At 40.4% G+C, this 23201-nt stretch overlaps 2 protein-coding genes across 3 annotated transcripts in view; both read left to right on the forward strand.

Moving 5' to 3' along the window:
* The window catches only part of birc5a (baculoviral IAP repeat containing 5a), a 19854-nt gene extending 11842 nt beyond the window's left edge, over positions 1-8012 (forward strand). For both annotated transcript variants that reach the window (XM_048610674.1, XM_020537066.2), the window contains 3 exons: positions 959-1068; positions 4823-4940; positions 6216-8012. In XM_048610674.1, the coding sequence (XP_048466631.1) occupies positions 959-1068; positions 4823-4940; positions 6216-6308 (321 nt within the window). In that variant the 3' untranslated portion in view covers positions 6309-8012. The remainder of the gene's footprint in view (positions 1-958; positions 1069-4822; positions 4941-6215) is intronic.
* Positions 8013-16307: 8295 nt separating this feature from the next.
* Positions 16308-23201, forward strand: part of tmem235b (transmembrane protein 235b) — a 70767-nt gene continuing 63873 nt past the window's right edge. Inside the window, exon 1 of the mRNA XM_048610676.1 lies at positions 16308-16509. Coding sequence (XP_048466633.1) covers positions 16308-16509 — 202 coding nt within the window. The remainder of the gene's footprint in view (positions 16510-23201) is intronic.

Genomic DNA, 23201 nt, shown 5'->3' on the forward strand with positions numbered 1-23201 from the left:
CTTCCTCCCACCTATCCCCTCCTCCCACCTCAAGCCGCACCTGCATCTCCTACCGACCAACCTCATCCCGCCCCCTTGACCTGTCCGTCCCCCTTTTCTGATGAAGGGTCTAGGCCCGAAACGTCAGCCTCTCTGCTCCTATGATGCTGCTTGGCCTGCTGTGTTCATCCAGCCCTGCACCTTGTTGTCTCAGATTCTCCAGCATCTGCAGTTCCTACTATCTCTGACAATTTTTAAAACCTGCTGTGCATATTCTGAAAATACAGGAATGGCTAGTCTGACCATTTTTCAATCTCATTTGTGAAATTATGGATTGTTTAGCTTTTCCCTGTCTTGGTTTTATCTCTCAAGTCGTGAGTTTATGGAATTCTTTGCTGGAGACTGTAATGTTAATTGGTAAGGGAATTAAGGTTTATGGGAAAAGGATTATCAGATCAGACAGGGGAGGCGATGGTGTAGTGGTATTATCGCTGGACTGTTAATCTCGAGACACAGATAATGTTCTGGGGACCCGGTTCAAATCCTGCCAAGGCAGATGATGGAATTTGAATTCAATAAAATATCTGGAATTAAGAGTCTAATGATGACCGTGAAGCCATTGCTGATTGTCAGGAAAAACCCATCTGGCTCACTAATGTCCTTTAGGGAAGGAAACTGCCATCCTTACTTGGTCTGGCCTACATGTGACTCCAGATCCACAGCAATGTGGTTGATTTTTGACTGCCCTCTGGGAAGTTAGGGATGGGTAATAAATGCTGCCTAGCCAGCAATGCCTTCATCCCGTGAATGAATAAAGAAAAAAAAGTGATCTCGTTGAATGGCAGTGCAGACTGGATGGGCTGAATGGTCCACCTCTGCTCCTGCATCTTATGGTCTTACCAAATTAAATTAATTTGCATTAATTATAAAAAGTTAATGTGCATTTTTTTAGATCTGAAGCTTGTCGTATTACTTTCAGATGGCTGCTGCAGGTTTTATTCACACCCCAAGTGAGAATGGTCCTGATGTTGCTCAGTGCTTCTTTTGCTACAAAGAGCTGGAAGGATGGGAACCTCAAGACGAACCATTGTAAGTAATGAATTATGTACTTGAATCCCAGCATGTTTGTCTGCTAGTGTTTGGATGTTTGTTTATTTTCCCTGTGTTTGGAACAGCAACACTTCCTAATGTCATTCATTTTAATTCTTCAAAAACTAAAGCAACCCCAGATGCTAACAAAAACAAAACAGATATTAAGCAGTGTAATAATATTCAGTATATAAATTGTTAAAGGTTGCATATTATAGATCAACATATGATACATCAGATAAGTATGAAAATTCTGGGTATTTGCTGCTGTGAGGACCTGCTCCAGGAGGCCTCTGATGTATTTATGTAGACTCATTTTTACAGCATATTATACTTTAACTAATAGCCATTGCAACTGATTCAAACGTTTAGTGAGGGGAATTTGTTTACTTCCTACTCCCACGAAAAGACCAAAGAATGGAGTCTAATGCGACTTAAGTTCTAGTGGCTTCATTTTTTTTTGTTTGAGAATCCAATTGGTGTTGTGACCACGGTTTAAGAACCTATACTTCATAACCATTTTTGCAAACTCTGATGCAGGAATTATTTTAAAGCAAATCTGAAATGTGTGAGGATTATGGAAAAATACTTAACAGCATTGATACCACTCAGTAAGGCAGCACGGTGGCTAACACTGCTGTCTCCTGGTGCTGTCCGTGTGGAGTTTGTACATTCTCCATGTGTCTGCGTGGGTTTCCTCCACGTGCTCCAGTTTCGTCTCTCAATCCAAAGATGTACAGCTTAGGTGGATTGGCTATGCTAGAAGTTGCTCCATAATGTCCAGGGATGTGCAAGTTAGGTGGGTTAGCCATGGTAAAAACACCATGTGGGGTGGGGTGTGTGGGCCTGGTTGGGATGCTCTTCAGAGAGTCAGTGCAGACTTGATGTGCCGAATGGCCTCTTCCTATGATTCAATGTGACACATGTACTGCTCTGATTTACCTTTTTTTTTCTAACACTGGCTGCAATAAAATGGCTGTAAAGCCCATTTTAAGTTCAATTTTGCTACTGATGCTACTATGAACATTCTACCTCAAGATATGCTTACCATGTACTCTGATTGCTTTAGTGCTAATTGTTGAGAGATGTAGGCAACTATGGCTTCTCCAAACTTTCCATGACAGCAGTTAACAATCTTGTTGGGGTTATTTTAAACCAGTCTTCCAGTAGTTTGTCTCTCCAGCTGTCTGCACGGGTAACATTTCTGAAGATCTCCAATTAATGCTTTGCTATTTGAGTTCTCCTGTTCTTTTGGCCTTATTCAATGCATTTTCATTAGTTTTTCTCCACCAACTTACCTGTGAGGATCCTTCTTAAGAACCTAATTTCAAAGCTGTTGATAGTCTTTTTCCGAAAGCACCAAGCTCATATTTATGATTAGGTCTAGACCAGTCATAATATGGTGGACTTAAGACTTGTGCAGAGGTTTCTTAAAACATTGGTTAGCTTTGTTAAAACACTTGGTTTTCCAATCCTTTTCTAGATTTCTGTACTGCTGTTGGCATTGGATGTTTGTGCTTCCCAAATTGTTGAATTGGTTGCTATGTTCAAACTTAGTTCCATTTGTTATGATGTTGCATTGCAACAATATGAGCTTAAGATCCTTTTATCACTGTAAATTGGTATTACAAGTGGAACCTGGTTACAGCATTCTGATTTACTGCCTTTCCAAGCTTAGAGAGTCATAGATATATACAGCGCAGAAACAGACCCTTTGGTCCAACTCATCTATGCCGACCAGATATCCTAAATAAATCTAGGATTTGGCCCCTATCCCTCTAAACCCCTCCTATTCACATACCCGTCCAGATGCCTTTCAAATGTTGTAATTGTAGCACTTCTTTTGGCAGCTCATTTCATACATGCACCACCCTCTGTGTGAAAAGATTGCTCCTTAGGTCCCTTTTAAATCTTTCCCCTCTCACCTTAAACCTATGCCCCCAAGTTTTGGACTCCTCCACCCCGGGAAGGGACCTTGTCCGTTTACTCTGTCCATGCCCCACATGATTTTATAAACCTCTACAAGGTCACCCCTCAGCCTCCAAAGCTCTAGGGAAAATTGTCTCAATCTATTCAGCCTCTCCCTATCGCTCAAACCCTCCAACCCTGGCAATTTCCTTGTAAATCTTTTCTGAACCCTCTCCATTCCAGCATCCTCCTATAGCAGGTGCATGAACAGAAACCATTCCTATCAATTCTTGGGCATGAAATCTTCCACCATGGCATATTCAATACTGTTAAATATTTGAATAAAAACAAAAGATGCTGGTAATACTCAGCTGGTTTGTGGAGAGTAAAACTGCAATAGCACTTCAGTTGATGACATTTTACTGAAGCCACTTGCCCAACTCATCTTAAGTTCAAATACTTAGCATGTTGCAGCCTGTTTTAAACATGGACAAAAGAATGAAACTACAGAGATAGCACAAAGAAAGATGGTTATGGTTAATAAGGTGTGGAGCTGGATGAACACAGCAGACCAGGTGCTGTGTTCATCCAGCTCCACACCTTGTTATCTCAGACTCCAGCATCGGCAGTTCCTACTATTTCTGGTTATGGTTAATGGTGGACAATCATTTCAGCACCAGGACATGTCTACATGAGTTCCTCAGGGTAGTGTCTTAGGCTCAAACGTCTTCAGCTACTTCAATGACATTTCGTCCATTATAAAGTCAGAAGTGGGAATATTCACTGATGATTGCACAGTGTTCAGCACAGTTCGGGGTTTCGTAAATGCTGAAGCAGTCCATGTCCAAATGCAGCAAGATCTGCACAATATCCATGCTTGACTGCCAAATGGTAAGCAACCTCCATACATACCACAAAAGTACCAGGTAATTACCAGCTCTAACTAGAATCTAACCATTTTCCCCATGATATTCAACAGCGTTGCTATCACTCAGTCCTCTCACTATCAATTCCTGGAGGTTACCATTAACTAGAAACTGAACTGGCCTAGGCATATAAATAGTGCAGCTACAAGACCAAGGTAGAAACTAGCAAGCAACCAACCTTCTGACTCCCCAAAGCTTGCCCAACATCTACAACGTACAAGAGTCAGGAGTGTGTTGAAATAATCCCCACTTGCCTGGATGAGCACATCTCCAACAGTGTGCGAAGCTTGACGCAGTCCAGGACACGACAGCCTGCTTGATTGACATCACGTCCATAAGCATTCACTGCTTTTCAACACCAACGCTTAGTAGCAGCAGTGTATGCCATCAACAAAATGCACTGCAGAAAATCACCAGGACACCTTAGACATTATCTTCCAAAATCATGACCGCCATCATCATGAAGGACAAGACTAGTAGCAGGTACAATGTCAACATGCTGCCTGCAAGTTCTTCTGCCAAGTCTGTCACCGTCCTGACTTTGAAATGTATTGCAGTTCCTTTGGTGCGGCTGGGTCAAAATCCTGGAATCTCTCCCTAATGGTATTGTGGGTGCAAATGGACTGAAACGGTACAAGAAGACAGTTCATTTCCGCCTTCTTGAGGCCAACTAGATATGGACAACAAATGTTACAGCTGAATGATCACATCATTTTTGAATTCCTGCCCCTTTGAAATAAAGGCAAACATCCCATTACTCTTTTGATACCTTTTTATGCTTGTACATAAGCTTCAGATAGCAGAATCATTAATCCCTCAGCAGGTGGTATTCTTTGCTGTTTTGCAAGTTGTACGCCTAGTGAACTTAATGGGCAAGTGCAATAAGAGGATACCGATCTAACTTTCACATTCATTCCTAGAGTTGAACATCAAAGCCATTCTTCAAAGTGTGCTTTCATCCTGTTGAAGAAGAAATTTGAAGATTTAACAACGGAAGAATTTCTCAAGTTGGACAAGGAGAGAGTAAAGAATATCATGGTTAGTTCGCATGTCCATTTAACTTGCTATTGTTTATTCTATGGTAAACTCCTCCACAGGTCGAAGAAAGGCATGAGGTTTACTCGGGCAGTCTTTATTTTTTTGAGACTTTCTCCCAGTACTATAGTTGGTGCATGCTGAAGTGCTATTTTTGAATCAGTTGCTGGAAGTATGTTTGAGATGGCCTAGTGGTATTATCGCTGGACTGTTAATCCAGAGAGCAGATAATGTTTTGGGGACCAGGATTCGAATCCCACCACGGCAGATGGTGGAATTTGATTTCAATAAATATCTGGAATTAAGAGCCTAATGATGACCATGAACCCATTGCCGATTGTTGGAAAAACCCATCTGGTTCACTAATGTCCTTTAGGGAAGGAAACTGCCAACCTTACCTGGTCTGGCCTACATGTGACTCCAGATCCACAGCAATGTGATTGACTCTTAACTGCCTTCTGGGCAATTAGAGATGGGTAATAAATGCTGCCTGGCCAGCAATGCCCTCATCCCGTGAATGAATAAAGAAAAAAATAAGTCCCACATTTATATCCAATACTCTGTTCTTAAAGACTAATTAGGAACAAGTCAGCCAGTCAGCCAGCCCATTTAGCCTGCTGCCTCATCTAGTAAGATTTTGACTGATGTGATTGTCTCAACTTTGCATTACTGCCTATACCAATAACCAATTACTGTCTTTGTAGTAAAGAAGGGGAGAGCCCTTTGAGCAAAATAATCTGCTTTACTCGCTTGACTTTCTTTGGTGCAACCTACTGTTCATTTTGTACATTTCCTGCACCAAAATATGAATTGTTCAGTAAATTGTTGCCTTTTGAAGTAATAACAAATGACCAATAGACATGCAATGTTTGGTTTAAAAAAAAAGTTGGGGTTGACCATTGTTGATAATGTTGCTATCACTATAATTTTTGATACTGTTTAGAATACTTGAATGAGCTATAATTTAGAAATTATATATTGAACCAGTCGTTAGCATTGAGCTCTTGCTCTCAATTTTGCTTTTTTAAAAGTACAAAACAGATGACGATGTAACTTTTCTACAAAATTCTGTACAATTCAAATTAGTTTTGGCCAGTTGTTTTTTTTTCCAACCATCACCACCACCTGTCCCATTTTTGTGTATAGACTCTGTATGAATTGTGTTGTAAGTTATAAAATTTATTTGTAAAAAGGTGGGGGAATGTGCTGTTAACAGATGAAGGAAGAATTTGAAATGCCTAAAATGGTAAAGAATGGACTTTTGTTTACTTTTTTCAGAAGAAACAAGTCACCGAGAGAATTGAGTCGTTTGAGCAAGAGGCAAAAGTTACAAGAAGCACAATAGAAGACTTTGTTACTAAAGATTGCTAGTGATGCAAGATATTCTTTTATAAAAAAGTGCTTTTCCAGAGAAAAATCTGATTAACTCATTTGAGCTTTTGAAAGAATCCTCAAATTGAGGATTATGGCTATGTATTGTACAGCATACTTTTAGAATTGTCTGTTACCTTCTGGGATGTTCCATGTAAAATGACTAGATAAGTGATTTCTTGTTAGATTTGACTAAAGTATTTAGATCTTGATTTTCTTTTCCTATTCTGGTTAAAGTAATCTCATTGTATTGTTATCAAGTCAGGTCATTGCTACGAGTGGAAATGTTAAGAGGCTTAAGAAAGAAATGTTCCAGAAGGATAGGATTCACTTTTGGGGTGATGGCTTTTTCACTTTATACATTTATCTTCAATTTACATTTATATCACCGCTTAATACTGTTACACTTGTCCAGTGCAAAAGTATCTAGCTATTGATCAGTCATTTTAGGATCTATTGTCTTGTAGAATATAGTAGACTTGCACTCAATATGGATGACTTGACTGTTTTGGATCTTAATGCATTAATGGTCTAATTTTTGTAAACATACTGTATTTACATCGTGAGTGGGTCTATTCCTGAATTTTCAATTGAATCAACTATTTTCAGCATGCTTGACAAGGAACTTGGCTTGATGCGTAAAGAGCTATAAGTGTTGCAGGCCTGTACTGTGGTTGACAAAAGAATGATTTAAACATTTGCAGGTGTAATTGATGATAACTCAGTCTTATTGTCTGACTGTGTGGCTCGTTAGCTGAGTTGGTTAGAGTGTTGTACTAATAATGCCAAGGTCGCAGATTCGATCCCTGTGTGGGCCAGTAAAAAGTTTGCAGTGGTAGAATCCCTGCCTTTGCAAGTCCAGGCTCAAGTCCTACCTTCTCCAGAGGTGTGTGATAACATCTGTGAATAGTATTTTTTTAAAAGTGACTGCAACAGTTAAAGCACAGACATACTTGACTCTACTTACAGCCTAGACAGTCTTGGCTGTGTTTGATTCAGGAATTAATTGAAATGCATGATTATTTTTCTTCCCAGAAATGGTGATTTGGTAACTCATGGCACCATCCTAAATTATGGCACAATTGTCCTTGTCAAAGTCACTTTATCCATCTGTTTTTATATGTGATGATTCAATCTTTAAATAACAGTGGACTAAATGCTGAGATTGTTAAGAAGACACTGATTCAAATGTTTTTGAAATTAAATAAAACAATTGAAAACTCCCTCCCTTTTTTGTTGTTGCGTAAGAGCCAACACATGTGGGACAAAGTGAGTACGTGGAGTCAGGATCTTGATCAGCAATGTTCTAACTGAAAGTTGGAACAGCCTAGAGCAGCTAAATGGTCTACTATTCCTTAATATTATATTCTCTGTCAGGTATTCTTTTATGTTATTTCACTTGGATTATTCAGGCAGTCCTGGGGTTACGAATGGGTCTGTTCTTGTGTATGTTTGTCCATTTGTGTGTAAGTTGGAACACAATCGACTAAAATGTAAAATAGCTGGTTGTAAGTATGAGGAAACATTTGCATGTTGGATCTTTAAAATTAATACACTCCTGTATGGGATCTTGTTCATAAGTACAAGCATTCGTATGTTGGGGCCTGCCTGGAGCATTCTGGTAACTGCATTATGATAGGTGCAGTGATTTTATCATGTAACTTTACCACAAAATAAAAAAGTTTTAATGTGTTGCTTTGACAAGGATGTGACTGATGCATTTATGAGGATATGATTTAGAAGCAGAAGTGGGCCGTTTAGCTGATTGTATGCTGTTGGCTGCAATCCATACTCTGGAAACAAAAAAGTTAAATTGCCCTATAATAGATTAACTGACCAAAACCAAATTCCTGTATGGCTTCTATATTTAAAAAAGAAATTGCTGGACAGTCTCAGCAGGATCTGGAGCATCTATGGAAAGAAATCAGAGTTAGTGGCGGCATGGTGGCTCGGTGGTTAGCACTGCTGCCTCACAGCGCCAGGGATCCAGGTTCAATTCCACCCTCGGGCGACTGTGAGGAGTTTGCACATTCTCCCCGTGTCTGTGTGGGTTTCCTCCCACAGTCCAAAGATGTACAAGCTAGGTGGATTGGCTGTGCTAAATTGCCCATAGTGTTCAGGGATGTATAGATTAAGTGGGTTACAGGGGGATGCGTCTGGGTGGGATGCTCCTATGGTTGGTGTGGACTTGTTGGGCTGAAGGGCCTGTTTCCACACTGTAGGGATTCTATGAAATCAGAGTTAACGTTTTGGGTCCAGTGACCCTTCTTCAGAAGTGGCTTCCATTTTTTTTTTGGTGACAGAGTTAGGTTCAGGAAAACTGCATAAACTACTGTGTAAAAGACTGCTACAGTAGTCCAATTAAAGAAATACATTGCAATTTAATAAACAAGTGCGGTATCAAAATTATATCAGTTGGAGCTTTCTGCTATTTTTCTGTTTGCATTCCTTTAAATGCTTTCAAGTTCCCTTTCTAATTATTATAAGTGGACTTTCAGGTGAAGACCATGTACGTTATCTGGATGCTTGTGTTTCACCTCCAACATCTACAGCTACATGACGAAGAACGCTGCTGATGTTCTGATCACTAATCCCAAAAGCCACAAATCTGAAACATAAATTACACTAAATCAAACTCTAACAGTATCTTAAAAATTACTGGGTAGATTTCAGCAAAGCAAAAGCAATTAAAGCAAGACATTATATTTGTTGTAAAATCCTATTTAGCTTACTAAATGGAAATCTGCTAGCCTCAGTTGGTCCAGCCTACATATGACTCCAGAGTCACAGCAAAGTGGTTGACTTTTAACTATTCTTTGAAAATGGGCCTAGCAAAATGCTCAATTGAAGGGCAATCAGGCATTAGAAACAACAATGTTGTACCCATCCTGGAAAGAATAAAGAAAAAATGTTCTTCCAGTGTAGCTATAGAGGAAAATGGTTGACAATGTAGTCAATATTGAGTTTCAAGATCCATCCAAATGAAGTTATTTTTCAAAGACAAATTAAAAATAATAATATTAACTGATGAAGCTTTTTACCCCATCAACTTTGGCCTATTAAATTGAGGAAAGAGAGCGAGAAATCCACATGGGTGGCTCATGGTGGCTAACAGAATCTCTCGAGGGCAGCTAAGTATGCAATACAGTGCTAAGATCCTACCTAGCATTTGCTTTTCTACTCTACAGGTCAAAGGCTGAAGCTGGCTTGTTTGTTTCCATTGAAAAAGTTTTTATGAGCTACAAGTGACTGGGAGACAGTTAACCATTAGAAGTCTTAATACACCCTTGTGCAGTCTGTTAAATCAGACTTAATTGAACATCCTGTTTTGTAAGACATGGCCATTTCTGGCTGCTATTTTTGAAACCTAATGAGCTGATACTAATGAACAAAATGTACAACTCAATCATAACTGCTATTAAAATTGTAACACTGACTGCAATTGTCAGGAAAAATTGTAAATAGCTTACAGTGAGTAAAGTTGAAGAGAACCACCACCCTTTCACTTTGGCAAGATATTGTTTCATGAGCAAAAATATTGAAAACCTCAATGAAAAATAATGGATTCTGAAAGGTTGTTTTCCATGGAAATAGAGCCTACAGTTGTGGGCCATAGTCTACAGATAAAGGGGCTGGCTCTATAGTATTTGTATGTGGAGATGAGTAACTTCTCCTCTAAGGAATGTGAATCCTTGACATTCTCTACTCCAGAATGATGTGAATGTCAATTTGATTAGTATTTCCATGTCTGAAATAGATGGATTCTTGGCCACCAAGTGGTTTGAGGGGTATGAGGATTAGCTAGGGAAGTGGCTTTGATGAAGTTCAGTCACGATCTCATTTGATAATAGAGTAGGGTAGTGTGTTGTGTGGTCTTAGTCCTGTTTCAAGTTGTATTTGTGCTGCAAATTGTGCGTGCTTAACAGGTTAGTTCAAGCTTCTTCTACTTTCATTCTACAATTCACTTTAGCATTTGTTATCGCAGGATTCCTGCATAATGCAAGATTGACTACATGAATCCATTTATTATAGCATTTACTCCCAATCCCCAACTGCCCAAGAAGGTTTGCTAGTTCGTATTGTGAGGGAAGTTGAGAGTCAACAATTGCTTTTTTGAGTCTGGAATCATGCATAACCTAGAGCATTTTTTGTTTTTAAAAAATCAACCTGCCCATGAATGTTATGACCCACCTCTGGGGCAGCTGGGATGCAAACCCAAGCTCCTTGCTCAGAGTTAGTGACACTATTATTGTGCCACAAAATCTACAGCAAGTGAGGGCGGTAGATTTCCTTCACCTGAAGAACATTATGAATCAGATGGGTTTTTAGAACCATCTGGTTGTATCATAGTTAACCATTGCAGTTAATTCAGAGATTCCCAAAATGTGATTTGGGACCCCAAATGGGGTCACAAACTGAAATGTTTGGGTCTTGAGCTTTGAGGCAGCATTGGCTATCATGGAACTGCGACTCAGATATAGTAGCACTCTTCTCATTCTTAAGCTCCCTGCTTTCACAGCCCTCCTACCCCATAGTCTCAGTTCTGACTGAGGAGTTGAGAGAATTTTTAATCCTCAAAATGGGGTTAGAGTTGGAAAATGTTTGGGAAGCACTGTTAGCCTTTTATTCCAGATTTATTTAATTGTATTCAGATTCCCACCAGGTATAGTTGGCTTTACTTTTTTTTTTCCCTGAGCATTAGTCTAAATCTCTAAATTATTAATCCAGTAACATTGTTACTATGCCCCTTAAATAACTACAATTGAGTTCACCAACTTGAGCTAGGCAGGTGGGGGGACAAAGAAGCTGTCAGTGATTGTTAAAGGAGATGTATATTAGCTGGCAGCTGGAGGCACGATTTGGCCAAACTGATGTATTCTGTGGAGTTCTGAAAGAAGGGTCACTGGACTCAATGTTAATTCTGATTTCTCTCCACAAATGCTGCCAGACTTGCTGAGATTTTTTTAGCAATTACTGGTTTTGTTTCTGATTTCCAGCATCCGCAGTTCTTTTGTTTTTTTTTGTTTTAATTTGATGTATTCTGTGAATAGCCGTCTAGACTGCTGTAGAAAATGACAATTTGAATGAGTTTATAGGACTGCTTGTACCTTTTAAAAGTGTAGTTTAGTTGTGATAATGCTTTGAGGAGGGGTGAAATACCTTTTAAAGAATTGGCTCTAACAACTTCATTAGTGACAGATGCCTTTCTAGAAATTGGATGTTTGTCATCCCTTAGATTTCTTTTTACCATAAATTCACAAAGCTTTATTCCATGGAATTGAATGCAATATGTTTTGACAGCCAAGATCCAAAACACCGACTGGTTATTTCTTTCTCTCTTGGTACTTTTCTAATACCTAGTCTTTTGAGTTGTATCTTTAATGTGTATGCCAAGAGGTAGCCAGTTCTGTATAATCAGATTTCTTTTCAACCTGAAGATGAATGCAAGGAAATGGATCAGAAATGTCAGAGAAATTTGATCACAATATTTGAAATACAAGTATGGAACTAGATGTGTAGGACAGAAATAACAAAATGGAAACCTGCAGTTTCATTGTGATACCTATTTTCTTTTGCAAATGGGATATTAGTTAATGGAATTCAAATTTGCCATTTTGAGAAGTGCTGTGCTTTGCAAAAATTGTATCTGTCTTGTTGATTTATGAATGGTACATCTTAGTCACTGGGAAAAATGATAACAGGAATTTTCCATCTTGAATGAACAGGATTATGCACTTTCTTGGACACCACTTCTGTTATTGATTGGTTGTGAGTTTAAAAATACTCAGGCTCATGCTGACTTGAATAACTGACCCTCCACTTGTGTAAATAATGTCATATAGTTGAGGTTGAGCATAAATTATGTATGTTTCTGTGAACACACATCTGTTTAAAATAAAAAGTTGCTTTTGACATTGGGAAGACTATTGTAAGTGCAGTTGTCACTGCTGACTTTAACTGACCACCACTTTAAGCCACCACAAATGTTGATGTTATTTCTAGATTCTTTGTATCATTTAATCAATGAATTTACTGGAAAGATACTTGCCATTCATCTTAGCTATACCTCATAATTTTATAAACCTCTAGATTCATTTACAATGAATCCTACTGCTTAAATCTTAGCATATGAAGAAAATGAGTATGAAAGTACCTTTTTGATGTTTCTGTTTTGATCATTACTTTTTTTTTCCCCAATGTAATTGACAGTCACTTGCACCTATCTTGATGGTCAGGATTTACCCAACACATGGATTCATTTTTGGATTACTGAATTGAAACGGTAACAACCTGGCTGACAAAGCTGTTGCTCTATCCCTAACGTTGTCATCCGAGTTGAGGATGATTTTTAAGACTGACTTTCTAAGGTTAGAGATTTCTGTGTAGAGTTATTACAGCATAGATTGTCGACATTTGGTCCATCAAACCCGTAGCATCTCTTTTTAGGCTATGTATTAATAACTTCTATCTCTTGAACAGTATAAAGAGTGCAGAGCCATCCTTAAAGGGGAGATCAGGAAGGCAAAGAGAGGATATGAGACAGCCTATGCAGATAAGGTTAATGACAATCCAAAGAGATTCTGCAAGTAATTAAGATTAAGAGAACAACTAGAGAGAGAGTGGGGTTGCTTTAAAGATCAAAGAAGTCATCTTTGTGTTGAGCCTCTGGAGAGATATTAAATGAATATTTTGTCAGTTTTTACTGTGGAGAAAGAAATAGAGGCCAGAGAACTCAGGAAAATTAATATTGATATTTTGAAAACACTTTGCGTTACAGAAGATGAAGTTCTGGAAGTCTCAGAAAATACAGTGGATAAATCTCCAGGACCTGATCTAACATATCCCAGAACATGATGGTAAATTAGAAAGAAAACTTGAAGAAATATTTGCATAATCTATAACTACAGGTGAGGTGCCGGTTGACTGGAGAGTTTCTAATATTATGCCTTTGTTTAAGGAGGGATGTAAGGAGAATCCTGGGAACTGTAGACCTGTGAGTCTGATTATGCTGGTGGGTAAGTTGTTGGAGGTGATTCTGTAAGATAGTATTTACATGCATTTGGAGACGCAAAGAATAATTAGGGATAGTCGGTATGGTTTTGTGCAAGGGAAATTGTGTCTCTCAAACGTGATTAAGATTTTTGAGTATCCAAGAAGATTGATGGTAGAGTAGTAGATATTGTTTACTTAAACTTTAGTAAAGCCTTTGACAAGGTTCAACGTGATAGACTAATTGGTGAAGTTAGATTGCATAGGATTCAGGGTGAGCTTGCCAATTAGATACAAAATTGGCGTAATGGTAGAAGACAGAGGGTGGTGGTGGAGGGTTGTTTTTAGTACTGGAGGCCTGTTACCAGCGGTGTTCAACAGGGTCCACTTTGGGTCCAAAAGCCCCAGCAGGGTTGCTGGACTCACTTTTTTTTATCGTTTGTATAAATGATTTAGATGAGAATATAGAAGGCATGGTTAGCAAGTTTGCGGATGACACCAAAATTGGTGGTATAGTGGACAGTGAAGAAGGTTATCTAAGATTGCTAAGAGATCTTGATCAACTGGGTCAATGGGCTGAGGAGTGATAGATGAAGTTTAATTTGGATAAATGTGAGGTGTTGCATTTTGGTAAAACAAACAAAGGCAGGATTTATATAATTAAAAGTAGGGCCTTGGCTAGCGTAGAACAGAGACCCAGGGGCTCAGGTACATAATTCTTTGAAGCTTACATCCCATGTAGGCAGAGTGGTTAAGAAGGCATTTAGCATGCTTACGTTCATTGCTCAGACCTTTGAGTATAGAAGTTGGAGCCTCATGTTGAAATTGTACAGGATGTTGGTGAGGCCTCTTCTGGGGTACTGTGTGCAGTTCTCATCACCCCCTCACAGCAAGGTTATTATTAAGCTGGAGAGGGTTCAGAAAAGATTTATCAGGATGTTGCCGGGAATGGAGGGTTTGAGTTAGAAAGTGAGGCTGAATAGACAGGGACTTCTTTCACTAGGGTGTAGGATGTTGAGGGTTGACCTTGTAGAGATTTATAAAATTATGAGAGGTATAGCTAAGATGAATGGCAAGTGTCTTTTCCCTAGTGTGAGGGTTTTGGAGGCTAGGGGCATATTTTTATAGGTGAGAGGTAAATTATTTAAAGACATCGGGGCAACTTTTTCTTACACGGAATGGTTAGCTTGTGGAATGAACTTCCAGAGGAAATGGATGTAGGTACAGTGACATTTGGATAAGTTAATGAATAAGAAATGGTTGGAGGGATATGGGCCAAGCACAGGCACGTGGAACTAGTTTAATTTGGGAGTACGGTTGGCGTGGACTAGTTGGACTGAAGAGTTTGTTTCCGTGTTGTATGACTCCATAACTTAATTGTGTATTTTGTGGTACATTTACTCCAGCAGGAAATCCTTACCAGATGCCAATCCTGACAAAAATAAAACCTATGACAGTTATTTGATGGATCTGTCGCACTCCTAAAACTCAGTAACTGTTCCAGGACTTGTTTAGCTGCAGAGATTTTCATTCTTAAAAACCATAATTTGATTGTTTCGCGTGAGACAACTGCCTGATGATCGCCGCGGATGTTATATATTTCACCACTCCTTGGTGTTGGGACTGCTGCTGCTGTTCTGGTCATGTATAACAGCACCATCAAAACGAACTGTTTTTTTTGTCCCAGTCGACTCTGATCGGCTTGATGTGTTTGTTGGGGGTTATAAGAGTGAAAAAGCTATGACCATTGATAATTTTCTAATCAATTTAGAGTTGACTGAAGTTATACCTTCTGCATGGCGTACTGTTCAAAATGAAATAGAAGTTGATATTAAAAGCAGAAAGTGCTGGAGAAATTTCCAAGTATGGCTGCTGCATCTATGGAGAGCAAAACAAAGTTATCGTTTCGACTCCCGAGTCTGAAACGTTCTCTTTGTTTCTCTCTCCATCGACGATACTGCGGGACCAGCTGACCTTCTCTAGCACCCCGCTTTTATCCCAGCACCCGCAGTAATTTTCATTAACTTTTGATATTAGTGCCAAAATGTTGTGGAAGAGGACACGAGGAAAGAATCGCCACCACAGCTGATCACTGTGTACTCTATTGTACTGAACTTATGAGGACTGAGAATGTAAAGGTAACCAGCAGGAAGAAGGCCATTAGAAATAAATGGAATTCTCTGGTGGCCATTAAGCTTTATAGAACTGAAACGGCCACCCTGGATATGATAATTTGTTTTAAAACGTGGACCAATGTTAATACTACTTAGCTGTAATATCCAAGAATTTTGGCTTATTTTAAGTAGCCAAGTCTTGGAAGTCGATGTCGATATGCTGAAGAGTACCATTTACAATGGGGGCCAAATATCGCTCGGTTAAACAAAGACCAAAGATGAGAAGTTGAGGGGATATTGGTTTGGATGGATAATGAACACAGCCTCCGCACTTTATTCGCAGAATAGAATAGAGCTGAAACAAAAACAAATTGTTGAAGATACTCGGCAGTTCAGGCAGCATCTGAGAGCCGAAAACAGTTAACGTTTCGAGTCTGACAACTCTTTATCAGAACTAAAGACCAAGCAATAGAGTTGGAGCACAGAAAGCATTATTTTTCGTGCTCTGGTCTCATTAAAATCTGCTTACTGCTGTAGGATCGTCCTGGAATGAAATTTTTTTTTAAAACTGTGAACCATTTTCTGAAAGTCGCTTTCCATGAAGTTATCTTTCCTACCCCGCCCCTGGACCAAGAGCAAGGCCATCTAACCAGCTGTCCCTGTCACTTTCTTCCTTCCCTTGGCTCAAAGGACCAAGTTGCATGTTCAATCTCTCTCGTTTCTCGCCTTTAAAGCGTTGGTTTCATTTCTCATCTCGCTGCACCTCTGCCATCAGAAAAGCAGTCGCACAGAAGGAAATTCACACTGACGAAGGTGGCTGTGTGAGCACTGTCAGCGGACAGGAAAATGCCGAAAGGAGAGGATTCAACGCAATAAAATAACCTTGCCTGGCACAATGAGCGATATTTGGAATAAGATGTCGGTTGGAACTGTGTGCGTGACGGCCGGTTTAACGGGTCTTTTAAGTTTTGTGTTCCTGGCGGTAGCGATTGGTACGGATTATTGGTACATCATCGACGTCTCAAACTCCAGATATTACTATGGGGAGCATTGGGAAGATTTAAATTCCCATTCTGGACTCTGGAGAATTTGCGAAGGTAGGAAACATTGTGGAGCAGTTATATTTCATACAGATTGTAACTTGATCAGGCATTACGATCGATCGATTATTGAAACATTTCTATGGGTTATATCTCATCAGATAGAACGGCCCTTGGTCATCTCCGCGTGTCCTGCAGGCGACAATATTACCTGGCTGTGGGGACTGGACACTGTCTGAATTTTAGAAAATACAATGTTTGTCAGTGTCGGTGCCCCTTAAATCTTCTGATCACGGTGCCGCACCCCCACGTTATTAATGGAACTGGACTTTCATGCCATTTTATTCCATGCATTGTAATAGAATCATTTTCATTGATAAAGGAAGGAAAATAGTTGGTGGTCTCCAGAGATTAATGGGAGTCCCAAAGATATATGTAACTAGTATATTCCGGGGTAGAAACTGTCGACCCTCTTCAAATATTGGAGTTCAACCTCTTTTCAACATAATTTCACATTTAAATTAACCTTTTCTACAGGCTGGGCACAACTTTTTATCTTTAAACAACAGCAATTGAATTCACTTCCTGAAATATTTCTAAAAATAAACTTAAGGAAAATTCAAGGTGAAACCAGCAAGGCGTTAATTTCCAGCCTCGCCATTTCATCGAGTTCTGTATCATTACTAACAGAAGTAATGGGAGGGGTTCTGCCGGAATGAACAAAATACAAGCGAACATTTGCAAGGCTCCAGTGTGCTGAGCACCTGAGCTGCTGTATATCCATCCTCCCCACTTGCTGCACCACGCTCCCCTCTCACAAAGCACATGAATACTGCTGCAATTATTAATACCCATGACCCATTGTCGAGGCTTTGATACGAAAGGAATTGTTCTTGTCACTCTACAGACAAGTTTTAGTCAATTTGACATTGCTCAATACCCGCAGTTCCATTGGATCACAGGGCTGCTCTCTCATTAGAGAGAGAGAGGGGACTGGTGGTGGTTTAACCTGAGGGTCACCATGCCTCAGGCAAAAGTACAGCTTGAGAAGGAGAGGCCTTCATAATAACCTCAGCCTGTGCTGAAATTGAACCAATGCTGCATTGCAAATCAGCCATCTGGCCATCTGAGCTGGACTTCATTGAAACTGAGAGGGATAGCACAACGTATTTGACTGGCCTGGGAGGGCAGATTGAGGAGACAAGTGTGGCAGATCTGTGCAACTCTGAGCTGGATTCCAACGATCACAGCATGGAAGTACGTTTTATGGTTCTGATAAGTCCGCAGTAAGCTGGAAAATAATAAAACTAGTTTGAATTGATAATGAATAGAGCCTGTACAACCTCACATAGCATACTCAGATCGGCGTACAGCTGGTCAGACCATATAAGGCACTATCAGGTCGTGCTCTGGTCTGGCAAAACTGCTTGATTGTTCTGTATTGCAAAAATAATTCCTAGTTTCTTTTTCTCTAAATCAGACCTCCTCTACATCAGGGAAACCAAGCGGAGGCTTGGGGACCGCTTTGCGGAACACCTACGCTCAGTTCGAACAAAACAACTGCACCTCCCAGTCGCGAATCATTTCAACTCCCCCTCCCATTCCTCAGACGACATGTCCATCCTGGGCCTCCTGCAGTGCCACAACGATGCCACCCAAAGTTGCAGGAACAGCACCTCATATTCCGCTTGGGAACCCTGCAGCCCAATGGTATCAATGTGGACTTCACAATCTCCCCTCCCCTGACTGCATCCCAAAACCAGGCCAGCTTATCCAGGCCTCCCTAACCAGTCCTTCCTCCCAAATATCCCCTCCTCCAACCTCAAGCCCCACCCCCATCTCCTACCTACTAGCCTCATCTGGTCCCCTTGACCTATCCCCTCCCTAACTCCCCACCTACACTACCCTTTACTGGCTCCACCTCCGCCTCTTTGACCTGTCTGTCTCCTCTCCACCTATCTTCTCCTTTGTCCATCTGCTATCTGCCTCCCCCTCTCTCCTTATTTATTTCAGAATCCCCTTCCCCTCCCCCATTTCTGAAGAAGGGTCTAGGCCCGAAACGTCAGCTTTCCTGCTCCTCTGATGCTGCTTGGCCTGCTGTGTTCATCCTGCTCTACACCTTGTTATCTCAGATTCTCCAGCATCTGCAGTTCCTACTATCTCTAAATCATTTTCCCTAAAGCCTCCTCCTTGTCTGCTTCTCTCTTGCCTCAGCTAAATGTGAGGAGCTCGTGACCTTCTTCACCATAAAGATTGAGGCTAACTGATCAGCTACCATCTGACCTCTACCACTCCCCTCCCATCCTGTGGCCCAAGGGATGAAACTTCTCAAAGAATTCCCAATGACATAGCCCTGAACTGCATTTTCCTCTACTTTCTGTCCAAGGTCCTCTCCAAGCTTCACTGGACCAAGCTTCTTCTTCTACAAATCACTCTGATTAAATTGCTGATGCCCTACTTTCTCTCCTATGTTTCCATATTAGATAGTTTTGTTTCCTCATGCTCTGTTTCCTTCTTCAAATTTTCTACAGCCACCTCGCTCTGTAAAAAAAATCCTTCTATTCCTATAAACTGCCATCTCATCTTAAACCTCTTGCCTCTATTTTACGTTAGAGATAGAGAGGTCTATACAGCATAGAAAAAGGCCTATTGGCCCATCAAGCCTGCACAAATCACAAACAATCACTGATCTCACTTGCAGCACTTAGTCCATATCCTTGTGTGCTTTGGCATTACAAGTGCACATCTAAGTACTTCTTCAATGTTATTGGGGTTTCTGCCTCTACCACCCTTACTGGCAGTGATTGCCAGATTCCATAAACCTCTGGGTGGAAAAAAAGAAATCCTCGCATCTCCTCTAAATGTCCTGCCCCTTACCTTACATCTATGTCTCAGGTTATTGATCCCTCCACCAAGGAAAAAGTTCCTTCCTGCCTAACCTGTCTATGCCCCTCATAGTTTTATACATCTCAATCACATCGCCCATAAATCTTCTGTGTTCCAGGGAAAGCAACCGCAGTCTGTTCAATCTCTCTGCATAATGAAAACATACCAGTCCAGGCAACATCCCGATAAATCTCCTCTGCACTGTCTCCAGTGCAATCACTGTTTTTAAACTCTATGGTTTAGCTAATAAAGGTAAGTATCCCATGTATCATCTTAACCACTTTTGTTTGAAAGTGAGGTAATTTACTCTAAGACAGGGGTGTTGCATTTAAATGAGGGAAGTTATGAAGGCATGAGGAACAAATTGGGGTGGATTGGGAAAATACATTAAAAGGCATGACTGTACATAGGCAATGGATAGTCTTTAAAGAACTATTGTGTCACTTACAGCAACGATGCATTCCTTCACGATGCAAAAATCCCAAAAATAACAGCCAAACATGGTTAAAAATGAAGTTCAATATTGTGTATGATTTAAAGAAAAAGCCTACAGAGCTGCCAGAATTATCAGTAATTCTGAGGATTGGGAGATTTATAGAATATAACAAAGGATGAACAAGAAGCTGTTAGGGAGAATAGACTATTAAACCAATCTAGCAAAAACATAAATGGACTGTAAAAGGTTCTAAAGGTATCTAAAAAGGAAAGGTTTTCACCAAAACAAAGGTGGATCCATTAAAGATGGAACTAAAGGAATTTATAATAGGAAATACTGAAGTAGCAGAGAACCTAAATGGCTACTTTGAGTCAATTTTTGCTGCGGAAGATGTAATGAGGGAGAATGAGAAGCTGAAGGAAATTTGTACAATTAAGCAGATTCAACTGGATAAATTAATGGGGCTGAAAGCTGATAAATCTTCAGGATCTGACAGTCTTTATCCCAGAGTGTTGAAGGAGGGACCTACAGAGATAGTGGATACATTGATAGTGGATAAATCTTCCAACATTCTATAGATTCTGGAATAATTCCTGCAGATCAGAAGGTGGCAAATGTCACCCCACCATTTAAGAAGGGAGCAAGAGAGAAAACGGAAAGCATAGATCTGTTAAGCTTACATCAGTAACAGAGAAAATGCTAGAATTTAACATAAAGCATGGGATGAACTTGGAGAATTTTGAAAATGTTACTAACAAAATTGATAAGAGCTGATGGACGTACTTAGATTTTGAGAAGACGTTTAATCCCCTACAGGAGGCCAATTTGAAAGATTAAAGCACATGGGTCAGGGAGTAGTGGAAGGCATGGATTAAGGATTGCATAAGGGAAAATAGAGAGTTGGAATAAAGAGTCTCTGACATTGACAGGCTATGACTAGTGGGGTGCCACAAGTATCAGTACAATATATATCAATGATTTGGAGGAAAGCCCTAAATATAATATTTCCACATTTGCAGATGATAGAAAACTAAGTGAGAGAGATATTGCTATAAAGGTTCACCAGACTTGTACCTAGGATGGCAGCACTATCCTATTAAGAAAAACAGGGCAAGCTGGTCCTGCATTCTCGAGAGTTTCGAAGAATAAGAGGTGACCTCATTGAAATCTATAAAACACCTAAAAGGGACAGGCAAGGTAGAGATGTTTCCCATAGCTGGGAGTCTAATAACAGGGGATACAATTTCAAGATAAGGGGGATACCACCTAGACCTGAGATGTGGAGCAATAATTTTAGTCAGAGGGTTTTGAACCTTGGGAATTCTCTGCCGCAGAAAGTGTGGAGGCTCAGGTTTCTGAGTATGTTTAAGGTATAGTTTTTTTTTAAATTCATTCGTGGAATGTGGATGCCATTGGCTGGGCCAGCACTTATTGCCTATCCCTAGGTTCCCTTGAAAAAATGGTGGTTAGCTGCCGTCTTGAACTGCTGCAATCCATTTGCAATAGGTACACTCACAATGCCACTAAGGAGGGAGTTCCAGGATTTTGGCCGAGTGATGCTGAAGTAGTGACAATATCTTTCAAAATCAGGATGGTAAGTAGCTTGGAGGTGAACTTGTGGCTGATGGTGTTTCCATGTATCTGCTGTTCTCGTCTTTCCGGATGGAACTGGTCGTAGGTTTGAAAGGTTCTGTCGAAGAAGCCTTGGTAAAATTTCTGGCATGCATCTTGTAAATAGTACGCACTACTGCTACTGAACATCAGTTATGGTGGGAGTGAATGTGGTGCCATACAAAGGGGCTGCTTTGTCCTCATGGTGTCAAACTTCTTGAGTATTCATAGAATCCATACAATGTGGAAACAGGCCCTTTGGCCCAACAAGCCCACAGAGCATCCTACCCAGGCCCATTCCCCCATAATCCACCTAAACTACACATTGCTGAACACCATGGGCAATGTAGCATGGCTAATCCACCTACCCTGTACCTCTTTGGACTGTGGGAGGAAACCAGAGCACCCAGAGGAAACCCTTGCAGACACAGGGAGAATGTGCAAACTCCACACAGACAGTCACCTGAGGGTGGAATTGAACCCAGGTCCCTGGCACTGTGAGGCAGCAATGCTAACCACTGAGCCACCATACCACCCTGTTGGAGGTGTGCTCATTCAGGCAAGTGGGAAGTATTCTTTCACATTCCTGACTTGTGTCTTGTACAACGTTGAGGAGTCAGAAGGTAAGTTACTCGCTGCAAAATTCCTGAGCTCTGACCTGCTGTTGTGGTCACAGTACTTGTAGATGGATAGGTTTCTGATTACAAGTGTCATAAAGTGTTTTGGAGATGAGATGAATAACTGACGTTGAAGTGCTTGATCATTCATGATCGTATTGAATGGCAGGCAGGTGTGACAGGCTGAGTAGCCTACTCCTGTTCCTTTGTCCCTCTCCAAAGCCTTTGTTGCAACTCAAATCTGGCTTTCTTTCCTGGAACTCCATATTTGAATTCCTCTAATTGGATTTCCACCTCCATCACAGTTTGCAATAATAGCAACAGCATCAACAATATCAATAATAAGTATACACTTCGGACCCTTAGGCAAAACATGGTGTTGCACCAAAGTCAGGCTAAAGTTGCATTGCAGATAGAGTCTTATGGCCACTTGCATACCATTCAGTGCCTAAATTTTCCAGGAAAGAGCACATCCTCAGTTTTCTGTAACTGAAATCTTAAGTCATGTTACTAAGAGAAAGAAACTAGACATCACAGCATTGAAGAAAATTCAAGGTGTGAAAGCTCACCTAGCTTTCATATTGTAGAAAATTGTTCCTGGAATCATCAGTTTTCCCCTTGAAACATTTGCAGATGTGATTGAAGACCCAGATTATGTTCTTATAGTCTCACTAACTGTGTTAGAGCAGAGTTATTTCCTAGCATTTTAAGTTCTCACTCTGTGTATGACGCTCTTGGCTGTCAGCTAGATCTAGAATTAATTGAATTTAAAGTATCAGTGATGTACTTTATTTCAATAGAGATCACTGAATGCAGCTCCCCGATGTGCCTCTGATCAATGTCTTCAAACACTCGCTGGCATTGATGGCTAAAAAGTGTTTTTGGGTGCATTGGCTTTTTGAAAGGTGATAATACAAAAAAAAACCTTGTCAGATGGTATTTGTGCTGTTTAGTCCTTAGTTTCCTATGGATTTTTCCTTGTCTCCCACATCCCCCACCTCCTATTTCTCATCTATTCTTTGGCAGCAACATTTGAAGATATGACTTCAAGTTCAACATGACTATACACAGCTCAATCAGCACTGCTCTGTTGAGGGAGAGAGATAACAAGGTGTAGAGCTGAATGAACACATCAGGCCAAGCAGCATCAGAGGAGCAGGAAAGCTGACGTTTCGGGCCTAGACCCTTCTTCAGAAATT

The sequence above is a fragment of the Rhincodon typus genome, chromosome 23, assembly GCF_021869965.1.
Source record: "Rhincodon typus isolate 14 chromosome 23, sRhiTyp1.1, whole genome shotgun sequence".
Classification (NCBI taxonomy): Eukaryota; Metazoa; Chordata; class Chondrichthyes; order Orectolobiformes; family Rhincodontidae; genus Rhincodon; species Rhincodon typus.